This window comes from Aplysia californica, unplaced genomic scaffold (genome assembly GCF_000002075.1).
Source record: "Aplysia californica isolate F4 #8 unplaced genomic scaffold, AplCal3.0 scaffold00002, whole genome shotgun sequence".
NCBI lineage: Eukaryota > Metazoa > Mollusca > Gastropoda > Aplysiida > Aplysiidae > Aplysia > Aplysia californica.
This window is the reverse complement of record NW_004797272.1, coordinates 4,421,537-4,446,437: the sequence shown is the minus strand read 5'-3', so window position 1 is coordinate 4,446,437 and position 24,901 is coordinate 4,421,537. Positions and strand designations below refer to the sequence as shown.

The window sequence follows — 24,901 nt, the reverse complement described above, 5'->3', positions numbered from 1 at the left end:
TTTTCACTCTTTCTATCATTTACACATATTTTCTGTCAAATCCTATCAGATACGATGCGGTGTTCAAGCCTGTCTTGTCACAGACTGCGATGGCTCGAGAGGCCCTGAAAGAAAGAGTGATTCACTAAAAGCTGAACTGAAGGTATAATAGCATTTTGTGGTGACAGAATGCTTATTTAAAGATTGCTATTTTTAAGCTCTTTATTTAAAAACGTCTTTGCAGAGACAAACATGTGTTATATTTGCTGATACTGTTTGAGTTTTAATCTCTTCTGAGAGGTCCTTGTTTAGAGAATAAAGTTGCATTTGTCTGATGTTTAAACATTTTACCCTCTACTCCTTATTTTAATTATATACAGATATTTATACACACATTTAGTCACTATTTTTATGCATTGTAGACCAATCATTTTTTAGAATGAGTGGGGAAAAAACCAACAAATAAACAAGATATGTCTTTACAATAGAGGCTTACAGTAGTATAATTAGGATAATTGTTGATAATATTCTTTTGCTCCTGTTCGTTTAGATAAAAGAGACAGAACTTGTGGTGACTGAAGGCCAAGGTGCATCATTCCTCACTGTGACAGCAACCCTTCCTCCGCGTCTGTTTTGTGCCAGGGACATTGAAGCGTCAAACTGTACCTGGACAATAAGTACACTGATAACCGATGAGGATTCAGCTGTGAGGGTATGTAATCATACCTGTATTTTAGTTTTTTTTAGTTTTGTCTGTTTTGTCTGTTTTGTTTGCCGTTTTGATGTCGCTCACTTGTTTTCGTAAAATTTTCTGTGTGTCTAGTTTTGCCTTTGTTTTGTCCATGATGAAGTTTTGTTATGCTCTGAATAACCATAAATGCAACAAACCTTTCACTTTAAATACTCTCATAATAATGAGGAGCTATAAAGTTGTGGGTATTCTAAGAATTAAGTGGCAGGATGGAATAAGAAATGAAGAACTGTGGGAAAGGACAGGACAAAAGGATATAGAAGTAGAAATAGGACTAAGAAAGTGGCGATGGATGGGACACACCTTAAGAAAGCCCAGCGGAAACATCACAAGACAGTCACTGCAGTGGAACCCACTAGGAGCACGAGGCAGGGGTAGGCCATGGGAAACATGGAGGGGATGCGTGGAAAGGGACATGAGAGAAATGAAGCTCACTTGGAACGAGCTTGGAAGGATGGCTCAGGACAGAGATAAATGGAAGGAGCTTGTATGTGGCCTATTTGTTTGATTAATAAAAGACTGGAGCAGATGATCTGATTGTTTATCTTGGAAAAAGTCGTAACCGAAGACTAAGAAGAAAATTATATATTAAGTGACCACAGTTGGATGGAGATGATAAAGTACTTTTGTATTTCTTAGGAACATATCACTGGTCATATCTTATTTTGAGAGACTTAATATAGAGAATCAATGTTTGATTGTGGCGCTGAATATTTTGAACGATAATCAAATTGTTCTCTTTTCATTTAGTGTGTGAGCAAGGAACGATTCCCACAACTGCTCATCGTACGAGACACGGATGCAAACGGAGGAAATGAAACCCCTCTTTGTGGATCAAGCTTGACTCACCTCAACTGGATGTCTGGTGTGAGAATCAAAGTGAAAGCTTTTGTGGATGGACTTCAAGACAAAACTCAAAAGGTGGTCATCCAAGTCTCCGCTCAATTGAAGACAGAAATGCAACTGACCTCACTTGTCTCAGTTGGAAGTGTGAATGTAAGTATTTGTAATTCACATGTTATGTTGTCAAATCTATATCTGTGCGACACCTATGTAAAAAGGTTATAATATGTGAAACCCATGCAGAAGACAGTTTTGTTCATCCAGGAAAAGAAATTGGAAGTTCACTCTCTTTTGAACATTTGAACGGTCTAAAATAGCAAATGTTCTTTTCATGTTTTTTTTTTTTAATATTTGATGACAACGTAGTTTAAAGATACCGTGGGTAGTTGAGAAAACTATACAGAAAAGGTGTTATGCCCTGTGCATACTGCAGAAAGTTTCAGCGAATCCCTATTTGATACAGTTTGAAACAGATAGAGTTGGGGGTAACCAGATCTTGTCCCCGTGGTTTTATGCGGCCCGCATAATTTAGCAAAATTTAGTCATTTTTTTGCTTAATTTCTTATTATTTTCCTTTATCATTCTTTGTTTAAAATTAACAGATAATTTCAAATTTTTGGGCTCAGTTTGCATAATTTCAGAATTTTTCTTGCATAAAATGATGGGGACAGCAGATCATGGAGGTCCTTATCTCTCCTCCTTCTTTTTTGTGCTTGTTACTCTCTTGTAACACCTCTGATCTTAGGCATGTATATGACCTAATTGTGTTGCAAGTGCAGTAAAACTCTTACGGAAACCAAACTAAGCTGATTAGAATACAACTAGCATGTCACATGACATCACAGGGTCTGATGTTTTGTTTGTGCTCAGACTGTGATTGGCCCTCGTAAATTTGCAGGTCAAATTTGAAGAAGAAAAGCAGAAATCTTTTGATATAGTGTGCCCTGTTGAATATAATGTGCTGGCCCTTTGGTAGCTTGTTCCTCTAGCAGTTGTTTGACGTATAATGTTTGTGTAACGTCGCAGTGGAATCAGGCGCTCGTCAGTTTTTGGACGTGTGGAGTTATTGGCATCATTTTGTTCATTTGTCTTTCTTCTTTTGGTGAAAAAGATACTGATATATCCTGAATAGAAATCGAGATATTTGTGATTGAAGGAGGTGGAGGTCACCTGGTTTCAGAGGTGAAATTAGTGAGAAAATGGTCACCAAAGTTTGGTGACTTCCATAGCTTAAGAATCCTTAGAAATTGAAAAATTACATTTTTGTGCCTTAAATCAACATTTTACAGTCAAATCCACACAGAAATGGTTTTTGTTTATGTACCTTAAAGATGTTGAGTCAAACAAACAAAAATTAGATAAAAATTGCCATAACAGCCAGAAAAATGCCAGTTTCTTCAATTTCATTATTTTAAAGAGTGCCTGATTTCACCACAATGCCTCACATATTCTTTTGATTTTGATGATGCATCAGGATTGACAAAACTTTTTTCCAGTCATCCGAAAGCATATCTCATTGTTGTTGGGTCTACCATCTGTTTTTCAGAGATAAGTTAGTGGGTAGTTGGTGAATGTTCTGGTGCAGTCTGCTTCTTTTTTCCTATCAAAAATCTACCGTCCCTTTCTCTCCTCCTTCTTTTTGTATTTGATACTCTCTTGTAATGCCTCTATTCTTCAATAATATATATCACCTAATTGCATTGCAAGTGCAGTAAAACCCTTACTGAAAGAACAAGCGATGCTTTTGTCTTGTGTGAGTGGAATTGTTCTTGAATTCAACGGTTTTCCACTTCGGAGGGGGAAGTAAATGTTGGTAGGACTCTCGGACTCGCAACCGTAAGGTCGTGGGTTCAAATCCCATCAGGGGCTCGACGTTGTGTCCTTGGGAAAGGCACTTTACACGAATTTTCCTCACTTCACCCAGGTGGGAATGGGTACCCGGCTATAGACAGCGAAAGATCTTGTCAGTTTGTTAGTGTTTGAGCGCTTAATCAGCTGCTTGCACTGTATGCTTCCCGGGAAGCTGAGAATGTTTCGGAGTGTTCTATGGTCTGCTGGGGTAATAATATAGTGTAAAGCGCATAGAGCCTGCTGTTGAGCGGGGATATGCGCTATACAAATGCTATTTATTATTATTATTATTATTATTATTATTAGGAATTCGAGCTTGTTGACTCCCACTCTCACAGGTCAACTCATCTTCACATTTGTTACCCCGGATGAACTTGCTACAAGGAGTTACTTTTGGGTGATCATTCACTCTGACTAAGAGGCAGGAAATCGTATGAAGATTTATACCGTGACAGATTCGGATCAGGGTGGAGTAGGACTTTTTCTTATTGCCTATTTTTAATAGTATTTTTCATTTTCTGTCATCAGTTCGGGGAACCAGATTCTCTTAAGTTTTAATGATCTGTTCCCTGTCAGATAGAACATAAGCTTCCAAAGGAACAAAAATATGTGTAAAATTTCACAGCTGTTGCTTTTTTCTTAAATCCACCTCTCCAGGTTGATGTGAAAGACGCGGATGTGACTAGTGAATGTACAGCGTGGGGAGATCCTCACATTGTAACTTTTGATGGAAAGTAAGTTGCATTTTTTGGATTGTTGTCTCATTTAATTTATGTTAATCCCCAGATAAAATAATTGTATAGTTATTTTTTTGGAGAGAAAATTTAACTAGGCCTAATGTGCATGTACTGTTTCACTTTTGCCAACAGTGCCACTGAGGTATTCATTTCTGCTTTTCCCACCAGAGTGTAATGTCCTCTATCTGCTAATCAGACCTAATACCATTTTCAGCCACACTTTTAAAGCTTACTGACCAGAGATTTTTATTTTTTTTGTTTGGTTATGATGAATTCAGATTGTTTCCAAGAGAATGAATTACGGTATGTCTGCTTTTCTTTTTATTAAAGTTTGAGTGCCAAAATGTTTTTATTCTACACAGTGTGCTCTCATAACCTTGTAGTTTTTTCCACTCTTTTATGATGTTTTATTATCTTTTAGTGCCGGCAAAGACCTTTTCAGAGCACACAAAAATAAGCTAAGCAGAAAACTCAGCATATTACAATATGTTTGTTTGTTTAACCCTTTAGGCGATACAACAACTACCTGGAAGGTGAGTTCGTCTTGTACAAGAGTTCTGACAGTGAAGTACGGACGTTCCTGAGGAGGTGCACAGATGCCTTGGATTATGCATCCTGTGTGTGTGCTGTTGCAGTGAGAGTCCACGACGATGTCATTGTGGTGAACAAATGTGGGGCTGGTCGCGGAGAAGCAACCAAGTTCTATCCGATGACTGTTCAAATGTTCCTCAATGGAGAACTAACACGTGGGGTTCATGTCCTTAGGACAAAGAATGAATACAAAGTAAGTGCTCACAACTATGAAGAACTTGTTCAGACTTAACTCTTTATCTCCGAGGGGGGGGGTGGGGGTAAACCCACAATGCAGGGGCCCTTTTTTAGTACTTAATCTCAGTTAGAACTGATGTACTGTTGTTATTGCACCATGTTTTAAAAACTTAACTGTCTAATATGTGTCAGATTCTAGTTGACAAGGGTCAGTTTTGAGGATGACCTGGTTTAGCTTGAAATTACTTCTCTGGCATTTTTCCACCTAGAAGACTTGAGTTAGGCCAACTTGAAAATTGATGTTTTTTTAGTGGACTTATTTTGAAAAATGATAATTTGCCCACTATGTATATTTTTACCTCAGGTTTCTTTGCACCGAATTTTTACTGATTTTCAACTTTAATATTGTGGAATCCACTTAAACCAAACGCAGTTTACCCGAAAACAGCGGTAAGCCAAAAGAAAATTAAATCTCACATTTTTCTTCTATTTGAGCAACCTTTCTAAACTGAAAACCTGACTTAACCCTTTAAAAAATCCAGCAGTCCCACAGTTTTTAGTTCAAGCTGACTCCACTGTATGCCTTTTTTTTCAAATAAATGTGCCCCAGATTTTAACCACATTTTCTTTGGAATATGCTTTGAACTATTAGAGAAAGCCAATGTTGAACTCAATTGTGTAGGTAAAACACTTGTAAAGACTCATTGTTATTATGTGACCAGATTGTTCTGACAAGTGGAGCATACGTAACAGTGAAAGAGGCTCAAGGCAAACTGGGTGGAAAGTACCTGAACGTTTACGTTCGCCCTTCAGTGCTGGACCGAGGCACCACGGAGGGATTGTGTGGAAATTTTGACGGGAAAGCCAGCAACGACATGCAGCTTCCCACTGGCGTGAATGGAGATGATGATGCCGTCTCAGAGATCTGGAGGTTATCACAGTTTGAACTCTTTTTATTAGCCTACTGCCAAGCAGTTTTCTTACAAACCCTACTTTAGTGTACAATGTGTTTGTGTGGATATTTGTTGTTGTTGGGGGGTTTTTCTCAGTCAGTCTGAACTTTTTTGCTTCTATACAGCTGGAACTGTCTTTGGACTTGAACATGATTACCAAGAGTTTGAATAAGATTTCCTGGAGTGTGATTTCCTAGAGTTGACTCAATTGTATAGAACTCAACTTGAGTAACTAGAGTTAAATTCTATTATCTTGAATTAAATTTGATTAGGGAGGGCGCCGTGGCGGAGTGGTTAGTGCGCTCGTCTCCGAAGCAGAAAGTCTGGGTTCGAGCCTCGGTTCAGACACTGATTTTGTTCACCACCTCCTGTCCATTCAGCCGTAATGGGTACCTGACTTCAAGTTGGGGAAGTAAAGGCAGAGTGGAAAGGAACTGGCCTCTCTACCACAATAGGCCCAGGAAGTTGTCTCACTAACAAGGCAATCCTCAATGTCTGGATCGGATACAGGAACAACTTTACTTTGATTAAATAGAGTTTAATTTGATTATAGGGGTGGAGAGGGGTTCAGTTTTTGTTGCTCATATTCCTCCATTTTTGTTTTTTATTGTTGAAAACACTCATGTTTCCAGGAGCTCTTTTGTCAGCCTCTTCTCCTTTCTTCTTTGTTGTTCCATGGCATGGATTGTCAGATAGTATTTGATGCCTGCTATTTTTGTAATTTCCCAATTTATTTCCTATCTTTCTCTATCCTTCTCCACAATTCTTTGAGGTTTTACTGGGATGGAAGACTCTTGAGAAGTCTCTTAAGAATTAGTTAATAAAATGATACTTTTCCGTAATTATAGCCTTAGACTATAATTGTTTTCTTTTGCTTTTTTCCCCTGGAAAAATAAACGATTCGAATAGGGAAGGAAAAAGTTTGCCATGATGAAAGAAAGGGTGAGCTGGTGATGAGAAACATAAGATCCATCCACACATTTGATCATAACTGTTGACTGCATCTTCAGCAAATTTATTGATTGGATTTTTGCAAATTACTTTCTATTTTTTTTTCATTTCGTTTTCAGAGTTGAGAAAACTGAGAATTCAATATACACTGGAGTGTGTTCAACAACCGTGACTGCTGTCACTTCGAGTGCTACTGCTTACTGCGACTGCCATGCTGAGTTACAAACATGCTCTGTACTTGAAACAGACTTCGCGTGCACGTCTGTGGGCAAAGGTGATCTATGAATTATCCCCTAGGAAGGCTGCAGTGAATTAGTCTCTGACTCGAGAGGATAGGCTTCAACTGTATATATATATATATATATATATATATATGTGTGTGTGTGTGTGTGTTGCCAGTTTGCCTTAGCTAATTATACATTGTCTCAAACAAAATTTGCATCGCTAGCAGCTCTCATTTTTGGTATAAACAAAAAATATGAGTGTATTTTGTGTAGATTTATCCTTGTGCATGAAGGGGTTATTTTTTATCAGAAAGGGTGCAAATATTTAGCATAAAAATGTGATATACATAATTAATATGTGTCACGGCATGGTGGAATCAGGTGCTTGTCATTTTTGGACATATTATGTATAGAGTAACTGGCATCATCTTAAAGCTTGTTAATCCCTTAGTTTAACATTTAAAATCTGCTCTTTTCTTAGCTTTAGTTGAATGTGTGAAATTGCATTAGCCATGAACTTTACATAATAATTTTTGTCTAATGTTTTTTTTTTCTCCTCTGCACTTTCAGGACAGGATATTACTCAAACTTTGATTGGAAATAAAGCAACCCAGAATCCTCCGCAGAAGTGTTTGACATCACAGATCTTGATTGAGTTTGAGTTCGAAATCAGTTACAAACCAGAGGTTCAAGTCTTTTCCTTTTCACCATGATTAAGTTTTGTCAACTTTATTTTAAGAATTTAAAATAAGGAAAAATTATAGATACTTTTACATGTGTTGAATCACAATTGTTCCTTGCTCAGTTACCTGTCTTTGCAATCAAGAGTTCCTGGGAATGTGCTATATTTTGTGAAGTCTCGTTATATGTTGAGCTCTGTTTGACTAACATTTTTGTTGTTAATTATTTTTTACAAAGTTCAAGGAACTTTCTAGTTTTCTGTAAAGTTTCATCTTTGTGTTTGTATGAAAAAGGCTGTTTCTGATAATGGTAATGGACACCTGATCTTATCTACCTTGATCCCTCTCTAAATATTCCTAACTTTGGATTTGCTTCCTGCTTAGCACTTGGAGTTAGCTTTATGCTGTTTATTGTCTAATGCACCTATCACCAACTTTTTTTAAACAGAGAATACAGCCACATAAGTACAAAGTATCTTGTTCAATACAATACACCGAATACACTTTTAAAATGCATCAACTCAAAGTTATGAATTCAACAAGAAAAGCTTGTTAAATGTACACTTTAGAGTTCAGTTACATTAAATGATACAATGATTTTAATCTTCCAAGTTTTTCTTTCTGGATGGTGACATGGCAGCGGGGGGACACAGGTTGATGACCTCTGGTCTTATGCATGAATGTGACGAATGATTGTCATTTCTTAGAAGTTAATATCATCTACTCCCCAACCCTCCTTCTAAGACACTCCCCCTCCCCCAAAAAGTTGCAAGTCTTTTGTTAGTTTTAAGAACTTAAGAATGTTTTGTTTACTTCAAGTTTCCCAAGTTCTCCATACATTGGACTTGGGTGTCATGCCTTTGTTGTCTTTGTAAAGTCAACATAGTTAACACTGCCCTGTTTGTGTGTTTTATTTGAAAAATCATAGTGTCCAACCCCAGCTGTTAAATAACACTTTGTGTTAAGATAGATGATTAAAGTCAGAGTATTTATAGTGAAAGACCCAGAAAGACTTAATACTTTGTGTTATGATAGATGATTAAAGTGAGAGTATTTATAGTGAAAGACGCAGAAAGACTTAATACTTTGTGTTAAGATAGATGAAGTTAAGGTATTTATAATGAATGACTCTTCACTCTAGACTGGTGTAAAATTAGGTCTTTTGGGGGAAAAAAAAAAGAAAGAAAGAAATTATTCAGTCGTACTGATCCAAGTTTACCTCCCACTGTTGAGGAGAAAAGTAAAAGGGGTAATCTTAGACAGGCGGTCCTCATGGACAGTGTCATCATAATAATACAGAGGAGTCCGCTTAAACCGAAATCTGCAGGACCACTGGATTTTCTTTGAGTTAGCTGTGTTCTTGGTTTAGAGAGGTTGCGCACATAGAAGGGGGGGAAAAAATGAATTTTTTTTTTTTCAGTTTACTGCTGTTTTTGGACTAACCATGTTCGGTTTATTAAGTGGACACACTGTACACAGAAAAAATATGAGGGATGAAGGGAGAAGTGGTCCTTTTTGCTGAGGATTATCTTGGACTGGTTGGACTAGGTTTGACTATATGAAAAGTTCAGTATGGTTTTAGTGTTATCTTCTTTTTGTGTGGTTTTTCAGCCCCCTTCGTGGCCTGAAGCTGGAATTACAGAGACTGAAGCCATAGCGGTGTGCCGGGATGCCATAGAAACGAGTTCCTCATTTGATACATGCAGCAGCATTGTGAATGATGAGATTGCCACCACCATCGACACCTGTGTTCTTGACCTGCAGTGGTCAAACGACAGAAACTGGGCCCAGTCTGCAGTGACGACAGTAATTCACAGGTGTGAAACTGTCATTGAGATTAATGTGGAGCTCTGGGAAACGGTGACCGTCAATGGCACCGACATTCTGAGCCCTCCCCAAGACCTGCTGGATGTGTTGATTTGCCCAAGGAACTGCAGCGGGAAAGGAGTCTGCACTGAAGGTATGTGAGCCACTTAAATGTCTGCCATAGATTTGTGTTACAAGGATCTCTTCATACAGAGGCCCTATAAGCCAGGAAACTTTGTGAACATTCACAGTAGATATATGGCATTTTCAATTAGTTACGCTGCATATCACTAATGTCAAGCCCAAGCTTTCTATATACGGAGTGGCTAGCCGCCCGATCTGAGGTGGCTAGCGTTTTGTTACCCGAACGAATTCAGTCGATAAGCCTGACGCTTCTGGCCTGAGAGCATTTCTGTGCATGTTCTGTGTTCTGGCCCGTGGGAGTTTCTCTCTCTCTCTCTCTCTCTCTCTCTCTCTCTCTCTCTCTCTCTCTCTCTTTCTCTCTCTCTCTCTCTCTCTCTCTCTCTCTTTCTTTCTCTCTCTCTCTCTCTTTCTTTCTCTCTCTCTTTCTTTCTCCCCCTCCCCTCTCTCTCTCTCTTTCTCTCTCTGTCTGCAGACAAAATTGTTCGCTTTCAACTCAGCGTTGGAACGTTTGCTTACACTCATATCATGGGCCGTCATGCTCTAAGACAAGGTTGCATCCAAGTGTCGCTCGGATGCGAGATAGGGCAATTGAAATATCTTGGTATTGAGAATCTTTGATAACATGACAACGCTGCATTTCTATTTGTATTAACTTTGTCACTGGCATTCCGATTAATAATAATAAAGGGTGATAGATCTAGTCAACTCGCGAGGGAAACCCAGGAGAAAGTTGCATCTGAAAATGGCAAAAGTTGCCAGAAGTTGCATGGCAAGAAAAATTAGCAAAAGTTCCTCTGATGGCAAAAATGTTGCGGGCGTGAATTCCTCTGAAGACAGAAAAATAGATGGTGGAAATATGTCATCTATATTTGGGCCAATCACAGAGGTGTGCTTTGTGCTCTCTATAGCTTCATGTCTCTCGGAAGGCCGCGAGGCCGTGTTTACACTACCTAGTACTAGATCTAAGTGACCGGCTTCGGGTGGGCAAAAAATGCTAGCCGCCCGAGGTCGCAGAAATCCCCACGGGCCAGTAGCATCAGGCTAATCAACCGAATTCGTTTGAGTAGCAAAACTCTAGCCACCCCAGATCGGACGGCTTGCACCGGCCTTCTATACATCATAATTATGTTGTTAAGTTACAGGACGCATGAAAAGCCTTTAAGGATGCAAGTAAAAATCGTAAATGCTTTTTGGGGGGGAGGGGGGTTCCTGACATCAGGATTGGCAAAAGTTACAAGTTCAATGGGTGAGTTTGTGAGGGCAAGCATATTATTATGTACTGGTATGTAATGTGTACAGATGTGTGTGAAAGAGAGGATGTGTGAAAGTGTATATACATGGGTGTGCTGCATGGGTGCATATGCATGTGTGTGTGTGTGAATGTATGTGTGTGTGTGTACATGCATGTGTGTTTGAGGTGAAGCACCAAACCAATCTGCCAGCATCTGGACAATAAACGTTTATCTTATCCTTATCTTATCTAACAGATGGCTGTGAATGCTACGATGGATACTTGGATGAGGACTGTTCTGTTAGCGTGGATATACCTCCGGTGGTGTTTGATCCTCCCGACGGTATCTGTGACACTCGGCTCTCCAACTGCCTCACTGTCACTGTCACAGGGACAGGGTTTGTGCCTTCGACAAACCTGGTTTGTTATGTACAAAAGATGGAGGTAAGTTCTACCAAAACGATTTGTTATCGTAATATAGCTCTATATATATATATTTATTTTTTTTTAATCAATTTTTTTGGAGGGGTGAGACAGGACAGGACTTGAGGGGATGAGGGGGGCGAAGTGGGGGTGCGGGGTGGGGGGAGCTCAGTACAATTCAGACATCATTTTCAGGGCATTGTCCAAATTCTTATTTTTCTGCAAGTAATGTTGTTTCCAGTGGAAAAGTATGTCTTTCTGCTGGGATGCTGTATCCCTCTCAGCCCAGGTTCACCTCTCCCCCCCCCCCCCCCAAATAGGTAGAAATGAAGCAGCCTATTTCCAAAATGATTTAATTTGGTTGTAAAATGTTTACACTAAATGATCTGAATTGTCGATGGGGCTATAGTAAAAGTTAGTTAAATGTTTACAATTTATCATGAAACATTCAGTTTAATTTCTTTTTCACTGTTTACTAAACTGAGTCAAACTTTACTGTTACAAGATCCAAAGGTTGCAGTACATATTTTTTCCCTAGATTTATATCCTGTTTATGTCACATGTTTGATTAAAATGTGAATGCGTGTGTGCTGTTGGGTAACCCATCCTGACCATTGCCTATTCTTTCAGATGACAAATGGAACTTTTGAAGTGAAAGCTGGTAGCTCTATGATTGAAGTGCAAGCTACTCTCATCAGCTCTCAGCAAGTCATTTGCTCTATTCCATCCCCTGATATCTACAATGTTGTAGTGAGCAACGTCAAGAGCAATGTAACAGTCAGTCAGTCAGTTATATTTGTCGCTTATGATTCCATCTGTTTCGAATGTGGAAAACAAGGCTGCACTCTCAAGGTAAGTGTGACATTTCTCACATGACTAGCCATTGACTTATTTTCTAGCATATTTTCTTTAACCCCTTGAATCTGCTGTACCAAAATATTGGTATGAACGCAACGTGGCAAATACGTTGGGGTACCGAATTATCGGTATGACACACAACCTTGATATGACCTGTATACAGAAATAGAACTCGAATAAGCAACAGCAGCATCAGTATACACCAGCATAGGGATAGTATGACCAAAACAAACAAAAATTAGATAAATAGATAAGATCAAAACCAAAATGAGCTTTATAAAAGTATACCTTTACAATCAATGAAATTACTCCGGAGCCCAGGGTATAGCCCATTTAAGGCTCAGGAGTCCTGGGTTCAAAGCGTTAAATGTTTCAGGGGATGGGGTGGGTAATATTTACCTTGTTTATAATTTTGGTTAATTCCTTTTTTTATTTTAGTATCAATATCATAGATAGAAGGCACCCTCATTTTTCTTGCCAGGCTTGCAGTTTGTAGATTTTCAACCTTGTTTTAAGACAGGAGTTTGTGCTCATGATTGCAACTACAGTACCAGTTTTCATCTGAAAGTGTATTGTTGTGATGGTTCCTATCGTACTAAGTTATTAGAAATCTCATGCTTCTCAATATATTTTCAGAGCGATATTTGCCTCATAGACGACTCATGCTACGGCCCAGGATTTGTTAATGTTAACAACCCTGAAGAGACCTGTGTGGCAAACAGTAAGGACTGGACCATCATAACACGTAAGTTCCCGTAGGGTTCATTTGTTTTTGTTGATGTTGTTGATCAATTCTTTCACAGCACAGAATTATTTTTCCTTTCTTTAATTAAGTCCAAGGTTTTATTGAATCATATGTCATTTGGTGCAAGATTCACTGAATTTGTTATGCATTGTTTTATATCTTTTTGACCAAGTTGTCATTTTTCAGCAGTATTTCAGTCTTTCTGTGGAAAGTTATCCATTTATATATTGAAGAGTGGTAATAAAGATTGTAAGAAATTTACTTCTAATGAGTATTGTCTACTTAACAGGGATGGGCATTTCGGAGACCTGTTTTTTTCTCATTAAGTATAAAGTCTTGAAAGAGAGAGACAGAGGGTTGTATTTTAGTACATGTATAAAGTACAACACATTTTTTCAGGGGGGGGGTTTATTTCGGTTGTGAACATTTTAAAACATCCAGAACCACACGTGGATGGGCACTGCATCAATGAATTTTAGTATTATCTTTTGAATGGGATTGATTTCCATTAGTATTGACAAAGAAGGATATTTTTAATCAACATACTTTCCTGTTTCTTGCATACTCCAAGGTTTATCTCTTTGTCTAATGATTTTTTTTCTTTTCACACAATGTTTTGTTCTCGTAATATGAAAATAAAGATTAATGCCCTTTCGATACAAAATGCATTGTTGCTTATATTAGTCTAGAAATTTCTTTCAGAAAAATCAAAATGATTTTATAAAATGTTGATACTTTTTGAGACGTGTGCATCATCTCCATTTTCTGAAATGTTCCTTGTTTACGAAATCTTTCTGCAGGTGTTGAAATCATCACCATTGAACTTACGTTCATAGACATTAACATAGACCTGGGTGTCGTGCTTACTCCATATTTGAACCTGACTGTTGTCGGGTCTCCTAGCCTCATTGAACTTTCCCCTGGAAACAATGCTATGGAACTTGATGGAAACAGTCAGTTTGTGGACATGTCAAACTTGCCTACTGACAACTGCCTCTGGACTCCAGATGACTGCAAATTTGGATTGACTGTTTCTTTTAGTCTCAAGGTTAGTAATGGCATGGGAATGTGAGGATAAAAGAGCAATATTTTCGTTATTTTCTTGATTCTTTTAAATATGACATGAAGAATCTGACAAGACTGTTTGATACAGTGTCTACTCAGTCCTTTATGAGAGCATGCTGAAAGCTTAGTACCCCGGTGGTAAAAGCACAAAATAGAGTGAGTTTGCAAAAAGAAGCTTTGATGCTCTTCATGCTATTTGTTGGTGCCATATCGTTGGCAAGTTGCTAGAATGTCCTAGCCCCCCAAAAAGTTAGATTTTTCAGTAGAGAGAAAAAATATGATATTGGCCTCATGAAATCCCACCTCCAGCATAATATTTGCTTTGTTTTATTGAATGCACCAACTAAGTGTTCCTCTAAATAGTGATCCAGCATTGGATTCTTTCCTTTTGGATACAAGAAAAACTCAAACCCTACTATGCCTGAGATGCAGTGTTGGAATTGAAAGTGGGGAATAATGAGTCAGGGACACAACTTACTTTTAAACGTATAGACAGGCACAGGTAACACAAACATGAAAAACTCAAAATCACGGACAGCTCATACAATTCGCCATTCTCCAACTGATATCTCTCAAAACTTTTTCTGTATCGGTTAACCAGAATTATGGATGTATCAAACACATTTGTCAATCCCTGATAAGTTTGAGTTATCTGTGCTCAACTGTGTTTTCTTTGCTAAGAATGACATCATTTTAAGAAGGAATCTGTAAAGACTGTTAACAACCTAACATCAGTGGTGCAGCATTCAAAGCGTGTTTGAAGATTTAAGGTTCCTGAACACACATGAAATCATGGCAGTTGCCTATGTCATGCTGTCAGTAATATATACTTTGATTTTGGTCTCAAATTTTAGGAGTTCAGTTTTTCTTTTACCCTCTGCATTGACACACCTGCTGAATTTCTTCAATGCCTACACTGTTTGTCACAGTACTATTGTCCTTCCGCTTAAGGTAGACAGGCTCTTCCTGGATCAGATTTAAGATTTGAAAAATATCATCCATGATTGACTGATGTCAACATGATGTTCTTTTCTCCCTCCAGGTTGTGACTGTAAAAGACAACATGTACATCTTCACCAATGGTGGGGACCAAAAGGACAGCTATGGAGTTGCTATGTATTACAAGTACAACCGCTTCTATCTAACAGTCAGCACCAAGCTGAAGGAGTGGACCGTCTTCACAGATAAGATTCAAGTTGGAGTAGCCGTAAAGGTTGAGTACTCATGGAGTGTACAGTTTGGCCTTTCCTTGTATTTAGATGGGGAAAAGGTGGCAACAAGCACACGCTTCATTGAACGCTCTGTCAGTGTGAGGCAGCTCACTACCTTCTACTTTGGTCGCAGTGTGTTGGAGATCGATATTGTCTATTCTCAGATTATCATAGGGGGCTGGAAGGTTGTTTTTGCATGTAAGGAAATCGATGAGGCAGTGAAAGAGATCACAACAACTACCGAACCTTCTACAACTACAGAAGAGCCTACTACGACAACAGAAGAACCTTCTACAACCACAGAAGAACCTTCTACAACCACAGAAGAACCTTCTACAACCACAGAAGAACCTTCCACAACCACAAATGACACGATTTTGACTTCACCAGAATCTACTACTGAAGAGTCCACCACCGTAACTTCTACAGATTTTACAGCGTCCACGGATAATGAGACTGCTTCTACAGTTAATGGTTCAACTTCTTTCACAACTCCTGTGTCCACATCCTCCTCCGATGGCCCAACTTCAACTACTGACGAGTCCACAGCTTTCACACAAACCTCAACAACCGACCAGCCCACAACCTCGTCTGATCAGAACACGACCGCAGATGATTCTACATCCACAACTGATGTCTCAACCTCAACAACCGACCAACCCACAACCTCGTCTGATCAGAACACGACCGCAGATGGTTCTACATCCACAACTGATGATTCTACATCCACAACTGACATGCAGACATCAACAACTGACCAGCCCACAACCTCGTCTGATCAGAACACGACCGCAGATGGTTCTACATCCACAACTGATGATTCTACATCCACAACTGACATGCAGACATCAACAACTGACCAGCCCACAACCTCATCTGATCAGAACACGACCGCAGATGGTTCTACATCTACAACTGACGCTTCGACATCAACAACAGATGAATCCACAACAGATGCAGAAGTTACCGGTACTCCAGCGACTGACAGCACCTCTCCGACAACAGATGAGTCAACTACTGATGTCCCGACAACGGAAGTGGAAACGCCGGACAACTCCACTGTGACAACAGAACTTCCCTCCACCCCAGGTTAGTGTTTTTATAACTCTTTTCTTCAAGTCTCATTTGGGATATTCATCATGCACTTGTGTGCATGCGTAATGCAGATATGCTCAAGGAAGTATACACACATGTGCACGTGCATGCATGCCCACACAGTGTGCGCGTGCACACACACACACACACACACACACACACACACACACACACACACACACACACACACACACACACACACACACAGAATAAAGACACATTATCACATGCTATGCTTATGTTTGTATGCTTGTGTGATTATATCAGTTTACACTATCTCCAGCATTCTCATCTACATATTATTGTGTGAACTCCTAAGGAACAGGGAACATTTAAGTTTTTTTGTTTACAACAATTTGTTTCTTAAGACTTAGTTCAGAGACTCCGCATGGGTGGTTGGCAGGTGCTCTAGTGTGGTTTGCTTCTTCTTTCCTATCAAACATTTATCGTCCTTGTCTCCCCTTCTTCTTTTTTATGTTCGTTACTCTCTTGTAACACCTCTAATCTTCTGGCGCTCATATGACCTTGTGCAGTTGCGAGCGCCGAAAAACCTCTACTAAAACAAAAGGGACTGCGCATGAGGCTTAGTCATTTCATTCTTATATGCGAGAACAGTTTGTTTGCATGCTATCCCTTTTACAAGTGGTGTTGATATTCCTTGTTTGCCTATTAACAGGCACTGCTTAGCCTAAGATTTCATTTGCTTTGCCGTGGAGTTTACATCTATTTGCTCACACAACTGGCTTTGAGATGCCTTTGATGTGCTTTCACATACAGATCATGTTTAGTTCATAACCAGACTGACAGCACAACTTTGCAAGAGACATGTTATTAGAGAATGAGAGCCCATATCAATATATTATGTATACTCTGTTTTTGCCTCATATCAGTGTGGTGCTGCTTGGTAACATTTTTGCACTTGCTTGGCTAATGAATATAAAAACTTTGTGAGGTGTTTTCTTTATGTATGTTATGGTTGAGTTCAATACTGTCTAGGGTATCTAGCCTGCACTGGTTGAGATCCAAGTTTGCTGAATAGTCTCTCTGCTTTACAATAGTGGTGTGTGGGTGGTTGGCGGGTGCTCTGGTGGGGTTTGCTTCTTCTTTTCTATAAAAAATCTATCGCCCTTATCTCCCCTTCTTCCTTTTTATGTTTGTTACTCTCTTGTAACACCTCTAATCTTCTGGCACTCATATGACGTTATGCAGTTGCGAGCGCCGTAAAACCTCTACTAAAACCAAAAAAAACAATAGTGGTGTGATTTGCAATATTGTAAACAAGTTACACATTATTTATGATGTGTATTGTTGTCTCTGTGATTGTCTTTTTTAATAGTAATTAATTGTAAACATCGTATGTGTATATACGTGTGTGTGTGTGTGCTTGTGTGTGTGTGTGTGTGTGTGTGTGTGTGTGTGTGCGCGCGTGCGCGCGCGTGTGTGAGTGTGTGTATGTGTGTGTGCTACTATGCTCAACCCTCCCCACCCTTCTTCTTTATATGTCTTTTGAATCATCATGGTGCTTTACATATTGTTCTTTTTTAAATTACTTAATGGGCATTTTCTAGTTGGCTTAAGGCTGATTGGACTGGATCTTTTATGTCTCCATAGTCACTCGTTTAGACGTGCCCCTGCTTGTGCCATGAAGAAGTGGAATATTTTCAGTTTCCCTCTTTTTTTCAGACAACACATTGCATTAATTTGTTGTTTGTTTGGTCGATCATCAGTTTTTGTTTGTCTTTTATTGGTGCACATTTCAAGTTACCGAAGAAGTATTTCTAATCTTCAACCTATCGAAAAACCTTTCTTCCATCAGAAACATTTTAAAAAATATATTTTGGTTGAATGTTTAAACTCCATTCGTTTATATTGACCTGGAGAAATTCCTTGAATGTGCAAAATAATTAATCCGATGTACACTGTACTTTATCACTGCTACATTTTAATATGTGCCCTTGACCAGGGTAAGCTAACCTTTGAAAGAAAATTTATCTCAAACTGATAAAGCCGAGGTATGAGATATAAATAAACATGACCAATAACTTCATCGTTCTTCTCACCAGACTTTGTAACTTCCACCACTGAAAATGTTACAATGTCCACAATTGATCAAACCACTCCATCTATAACTGAAGATGTCATGTCTACCACTGAAGAACTTACAACATCTAGCACTGAAGGGGTTACAACTTCTATCGTTGATCAAACAACGGAGTCTACCACTGGAAAGGGTCCAACGTCTACCATTGATCAAACAACGGATCTTATCACTGAAGAAGCTCCAACATCTACAATTGATCAAACAAAGATATATACCACTGAAGAAGCTCCAACATCTAGATCCACAATTGATCAAACAAAGATATATACCACTGAAGAAGGTCCAACATCTACCATTGATCAAACAACTTATATTACCACTGAAGAAGTTCCAACATCTACAATTGATCAAACAAAATACACCACTGAAGAAGGCCTAACATCTACCATTGATCAAACAACCATATCTAGCACTGAGGGACTTTCAACATCCACCGTTGATCAAACAACTAAGTCTACCACTGAAGAAGGTCCAACATCTACCGTTGATCAAACAACAGATATTACAACTGAAGAAGGTCCAGCATCTACTGTTCTAACATCTACTGTTCATCAAACAACAGATATTACTACTGAGGAAGGTCCAACATCTACGTTTAGTAAAACAACCATGTCTACCACTGAAGAAGCTCCAACTTCTCCCATTGATCAAACAACTATATCTAGCACTGAAGCACTTTCAACATCTACCATTGATCAAACAATTGAGTCTACCACTGAAGCACTTTCAACATCTACCGTTGATCAAACAATTGAGTCTACCACTGAAGCACTTTCAACATCTACCGTTGATCAAACAATTGAGTCTACCACTGAAGAAGGTCCAACATCAACTGTTGATCAAACAACAGATATAACCACTGAAGAAAATCCCACATCTGCCATTAGTAAAACAACCATGTCTGCCACTGAAGGAGGTCCAACATCTACCATTGATCAAACAACCATAATATCTACCACTGAAAGACTTTCAACATCTACTGTTGATCAGACAAATACCACCGAAGAAGTTCCAACATCTACCATTGACCAAACAACTATATCTAGCACTGAAGCACTTCCAACATCTACCATTGGTCAAACAACATATATTACCTCTGAAGAAGCTCCGACATCTACCATTGATCAAACAACCATATCTAGCACTGATGAAGTTTCAACATCTACCATTAGTCAAACAATTGAGTCTACCACTGAAGAAGGTCCAACATCAACTGTTGATCAAACAACAGATATTACCACTGAAGAAAATCCCACATCTACCATTAGTAAAACAACCATGTCTACCACTGAAGGACTTTCAACATCTACCATTGATCAAACAACAGATATTACCACTGAAGAAGATCTAACATCTACTGTTGATCAGACAAATACCACCGAAGAAGTTCCAACATCTACCATTGATCAAACAACCATGTCTAGCACTGATGGAGTTTCAACATCTACCATTAGTCAAACAAATGAGTCCAGCACTGAAGGACTTTCAACACCCACCATTAGTAAAACAACAGCAACTACATCTGAAAAATTTTCAACGTCTACTGTTAGTCGGACAACTGAGTCTCCCACTGAAGGAGGGCCAACATCTACCAGTGATCAAACGACAGCAACTGCCACTGAAAAAGTCACAACATCCACCGTTGATCAAACATCTGTCACTGAAAAAGTTACAATTCCTTCATCTTCTACGGAAGAAGTAACAACATCTATCACTGATCAGACATTTACCAGTGATGAAACGAGAACAACTACCACTGTCGAAATTGCGACATCTACCAATGACCTGACAACATCGATTACCACCGAAGAAGTTTCAGCATCTACCGTTGGTCGAACAACGTCTACCACTGAAAAGGTTACATTTAGCTCGTCAACAACAGAAGAAGTTACAACATCTGCCGTCGATACAACAGCAACATCTGCCACCGGAGAAGGTATTACTTCCTGCAATGTATTCCAAACAGCAGTAGAAGAGCACTTCAGAGACACCAGTAACTTTCCTGAGCACTTTTTCGCTCAAGTAGACTTTTACCCACCCTTGCTACTCTAGGTTTGAAAATCGTTCTTAGTTTTAGTGAAGCACATTTTTTCTGTCCCTCTTTACTTAGAATGCCAGGCAGTCTCCTTGGGGTTTTTTTGGGGGGGGGGGGGGGTTGTTTTTTGTTTTGTTTTTTGTTTTGGTTTTGGTTTTGGTTTTTTTGGCTTGATTGGTTTGTTTGTTTTTGCAACACCCATTTTGATCCTGTATATTCTCTCAAATTTTCACCCCCTCCTGTCCCGTTTGTTTACTTCATCAGTCAGACAGACAGACAGACAGACAGACAGACAGACAGACAGACAGACAGACAGACAGACAGACAGACAGACAGACAGACAGACAGACAGACAGACAGACAGACAGACAGACAGACAGATAGATAGATAGATAGATAGATAGATAGATAGATAGATAGATAGATGACATCTACACTTGATCACGTAACACCAACTACAACTGGGGGTTTCAGCATCCACCATTGAGTAATCAACTTGACTATGTCTTCCACTGAAGCGTATCCACATATTATATCATTGACCAAACGACAGTAACTACCGTTGAAGAAGTATACACGTCTACTACTTGTCAAATGACAACATCTGCTATTGTAAATGTTACAGTTACCGCATCCACCACTAGTCAAATAACAACATCTGCTACTGAAAATGATACATTTACGACACCTACAACTGAAAAAAGTTACATGTGCCGCTGGTCAAATAAAAACATTTGCTACTGAAATGTTATATTTACCACGTCTCCAACTGGAAAAGTTACAACATCCACCAATGGTCAAATAACATCAGATCTGTTACTGAAAATGTTACATTTACGACATATATCTACAACACAAAAAGTTACAGCATTTACCATTGGTCAAATAACAACATCTGCTACTGAAATGTTACATTTACCACATCTACAACAGAAAAAGCTACAACATTCACCACTGGACGAATAACATCTGCCACTTGAAATGTTACATTTACCACATCTACAACTAAAGAAGCTACAATATCTCGCTTCCCCAGAATTACAACGTTCTATCTGCTCAGTAGGGCCTATCTAGTTTCGAGAAATTTGACGTAGAAAATGTTGAGTTTCACAACGTGCCACACTTTTCCGAATGCAATTCTTTGAATATCTTGATAACGACTCCAAATTATCTTTGGATTTTGGTAGAGCATGTTAGAACATTAGGGTTCTGAACACATGGTCTAAGCTACTCACACCCGCCAAAAATGTCAGATAAAAACCATGTAATTCTGAGGTAGCGATCTTTCAAAGATGACTTCCTGTATTGTGCAGCAGATGCGTACATGCAGAGAAGCCACATGACTTAACAAATCACTTGCTATTGCAATTATAGGTCTAAAAATGAATTACTATCTATTTCCAACCACACCAATTAGACTACTTCTGAAGTACAATCTTGCACAGGTTTGCTCGTTTTCAACTCGCAACGTAGTTCACTCTCAATCATAGAAAGACAGTGAAGCACACTTTCTTTCGTTGCTTTTTTTTTTTTTTACGACAGAAGGCCAGTGAAGGTCTCTTTTTTTTTCTTCTTTTGGTTTCGGTTTGTTTTGTTTTAAACCCAGTTCTCCCCTGCGTATAAATTTTCTGTCAAATTATCACTCCCACCTTCCTCGATTATTTTTTTACATCAATGTAGAAAGCTACACTGTGTGTGTGTGTGTGTGTGTGTGTGTGTGTGTGTGTGTGTGTGTGTGTGTGTGTGTGTGTGTGTGTGTGTGTGTGTATTGCTGTACCCATCCACGCACCTTCTATCTATGCCTGTTGAATCAGCATGTTACTGTTTATACATGTATTACATTTTTTGTTTGATTATTTAACTCTTTAAGTGGCAGACACATGATATCATCATGTCCGATCAGTTGCAGGCCAAAGGCAAAGTCGCACGGCATTAAAACCATATTACAGAAATAAGAAACTCGCATTTGCACATCTTATAATATATTTTGCCTGCCTTCTTAAGTTTTATTTAGATGACGAAAATGTGAAAACGGAGTAGAAAAATCTGTATGAATACAACGAAGTTATGCTTCTCTTTTATTAAAGTCCCAACAAACAGCGCGTATTCAAATGCAGAATACGCATCTTCAAAGAGTTGATATTCGATATTCCAGGTTGTGGCTTGTAGCCATTTAGGGTGGAGCTTTTGTGTTTTTATTGTGGCATATTGTTTTTTGCACTTGTTGACTTCATTCCACGAACGTCCCTTGGCGTCGCCTATGCCATGTTTTGAATTTATGTTCTTTTTTTTTTTGCAGACAACACATTGTATTTGTTGGTTGGTCGGTTGGTGATTTGTGTTTGTCTGGTACTGGTGCACATTTCACGTACCGGAGAAGTGTGTCTGGTCTTAAAACTTATCGAACGTCTTTGTTTCCTCTCTTCAAGAACGAATTCATTTTTAAAGAATATTTTTGCTGACAATTTTTGGAAGAAACCTAATTATCTCATAATACACTGTTTTAATAGGTAGCATTTTAACTTCCCTGTCCAAACTTCAAGAAATTTCTTGAATAACGACGCAATTAATCAGTGTAAACTAAACGTATTGCTGAAACGTTTTTAATGTCGTAAATTTACCTTTGAAAAAAATTAGTATACAAATCAGAGTCAAATAGTCAGTGTCTCAAACTATGGCCAAGGTATGAAATATAAGCGAGACCTATAACTTCTTTGTGGATGCTTTGATTCTTCTCACCAGACTTTATAACTTCCACCACTGAAAATGTTACATTGTCTACTATTGATCAAACCACAGCATCTACAACTGAAGATGTTACGTCCACCACTGAAGAAATAACATCTACCACTGATAAAACAACTACCACTGAAGAAATTACAACAACTTCTACCACTGAAGAAATTACAACAGCAACTACCACTGAAGAAATTATAACAGCAACTACCACTGAAGAAATTACAACAGCAACTACCACTGAAGAAATTACAACAGCAACTACCACTGAAGAAATTACAACATCTACCACTGATCAACCAACTACCACTGAAGAAATTACAACAGCAACTACCACTGAAGAAATTACAACAGCAACTACCACTGAAGAAATTACAACAGCAACTACCACTGAAGAAATTACAACAACTTCTACCACTGAAGCAGTTACAACACCAACTACCACTGAAGCAGTTACAACACCAACTACCACTGAAGAAATTACAACACCAACTACCACTGAAGAAATTACAACAGCAACTACCACTGAAGAAATTACAACAACTTCTACCACTGAAGAAATTACAACACCAACTACCACTGAAGAAGTTACAACAGCATCTACCACCGGAGAAGGTATAACTACCTGTAGTGTACTCTATAGAACAGTACATGTACTGCAGTGTCACCACTGACTTTACAAGGCACCTTTTCTACTATGGGTCTAACGATTATTTCTCTCTCTCTCTAACCGGTAAGACCAAAACTGGAAGTACCTACTTCTTGCACTGACTTTTTGTTTGTTTCAACCACGACGTAAATCCTCACCGTTTATAGAAAACAATTAAGCGTTCTTTTTTCCCATGGCTTTTTTCTTTTCTTTTCCTTTTTTTTTTTCAAAGTTTAGAATGCCTGGGGGAGGGGGGGGGGATTCTGTTGTTTTTTCTTTTTGTTTTTGTTTTTCTGGTTTTAGTTGTTTTTGTAGAACACACATTTCTCCCATGTTCTCAAATTATCACCCTCGTCTGCTCCGAGTTATATCTTTTTTACCTCAATTTTGGATGGACTCCTCCGCCCTTTCTGCAGAAACAAATAGTAGAAAAAACGTGTGGACCTTTATTTCTCAATAGAAAGACTGTGTTTCGACTGGAGTCGCTCCCAGTTTACATGACTTACTCCTCAATCAGCGGCAATGCATTAAAATAATGTTACAGTCTGTAAACATGTACGCATTTGGCGCTACTATCAGATTCTGGTTTTGTATGTCTCAACAGTTTAACTTACACATTTGGCGCTACCATCCGTTTCTGGTTTTTTATGCCGCAATAGTTTATCTTTGATTTTGATGTACAACATCCTATCATCATCATCATCACCATCATCAAGTGTCATATCTGCGACAGATATCGGCGGTCGTGGTGCCCCATCCATTCCTTTGCTCGGATGTTCTAAAAAAAAAAATTTTTTAACTGCACTATCGTGATCTTTCCCTGTCACCCGTCTACTAGTATTTAGACTCCCAAAGTAGGTTGCTCTGGGTCTACCTTTACCTAGTTTGCCCTCAATTTTGCCAGACAGTGAGAGCTAAATGTTCAAGGACATCCTACAGCATGAGTTTAACCCTGGTTTTCCCTTTGACGTTGTTCTGTTTTGAAACATGACTAACTTTCTTTTACTAACCCTGAACCCTGCTAACATGACATTGTTTTCTCTCTCTGTTGTATTATATATTTCT

At 38.8% G+C, this 24,901-nt stretch overlaps 1 protein-coding gene across 3 annotated transcripts in view; it reads left to right on the top strand.

Annotated features, from left to right (window-relative positions):
- Window positions 1-24,901, top strand: part of LOC106014199 — a 100,180-nt gene that overhangs the window by 47,948 nt on the left and 27,331 nt on the right. The window contains exons 40-54 of one of the 3 annotated variants that reach the window (XM_035973992.1): window positions 50-142; window positions 530-691; window positions 1,481-1,726; window positions 4,082-4,158; window positions 4,672-4,945; window positions 5,652-5,860; window positions 6,953-7,107; window positions 7,628-7,743; window positions 9,349-9,697; window positions 11,175-11,362; window positions 11,972-12,193; window positions 12,836-12,944; window positions 13,745-13,992; window positions 15,052-15,916; window positions 16,019-16,309. In XM_035973992.1, the coding sequence (XP_035829885.1) occupies window positions 50-142; window positions 530-691; window positions 1,481-1,726; window positions 4,082-4,158; window positions 4,672-4,945; window positions 5,652-5,860; window positions 6,953-7,107; window positions 7,628-7,743; window positions 9,349-9,697; window positions 11,175-11,362; window positions 11,972-12,193; window positions 12,836-12,944; window positions 13,745-13,992; window positions 15,052-15,916; window positions 16,019-16,309 (3,604 nt within the window). Of the gene's footprint in view, window positions 1-49; window positions 143-529; window positions 692-1,480; window positions 1,727-4,081; window positions 4,159-4,671; window positions 4,946-5,651; window positions 5,861-6,952; window positions 7,108-7,627; window positions 7,744-9,348; window positions 9,698-11,174; window positions 11,363-11,971; window positions 12,194-12,835; window positions 12,945-13,744; window positions 13,993-15,051; window positions 16,310-23,250; window positions 23,877-24,901 lie in introns of those variants that run through there. The other 2 variants (XM_035973993.1, XM_035973989.1) reach the window with 2 other exon arrangements.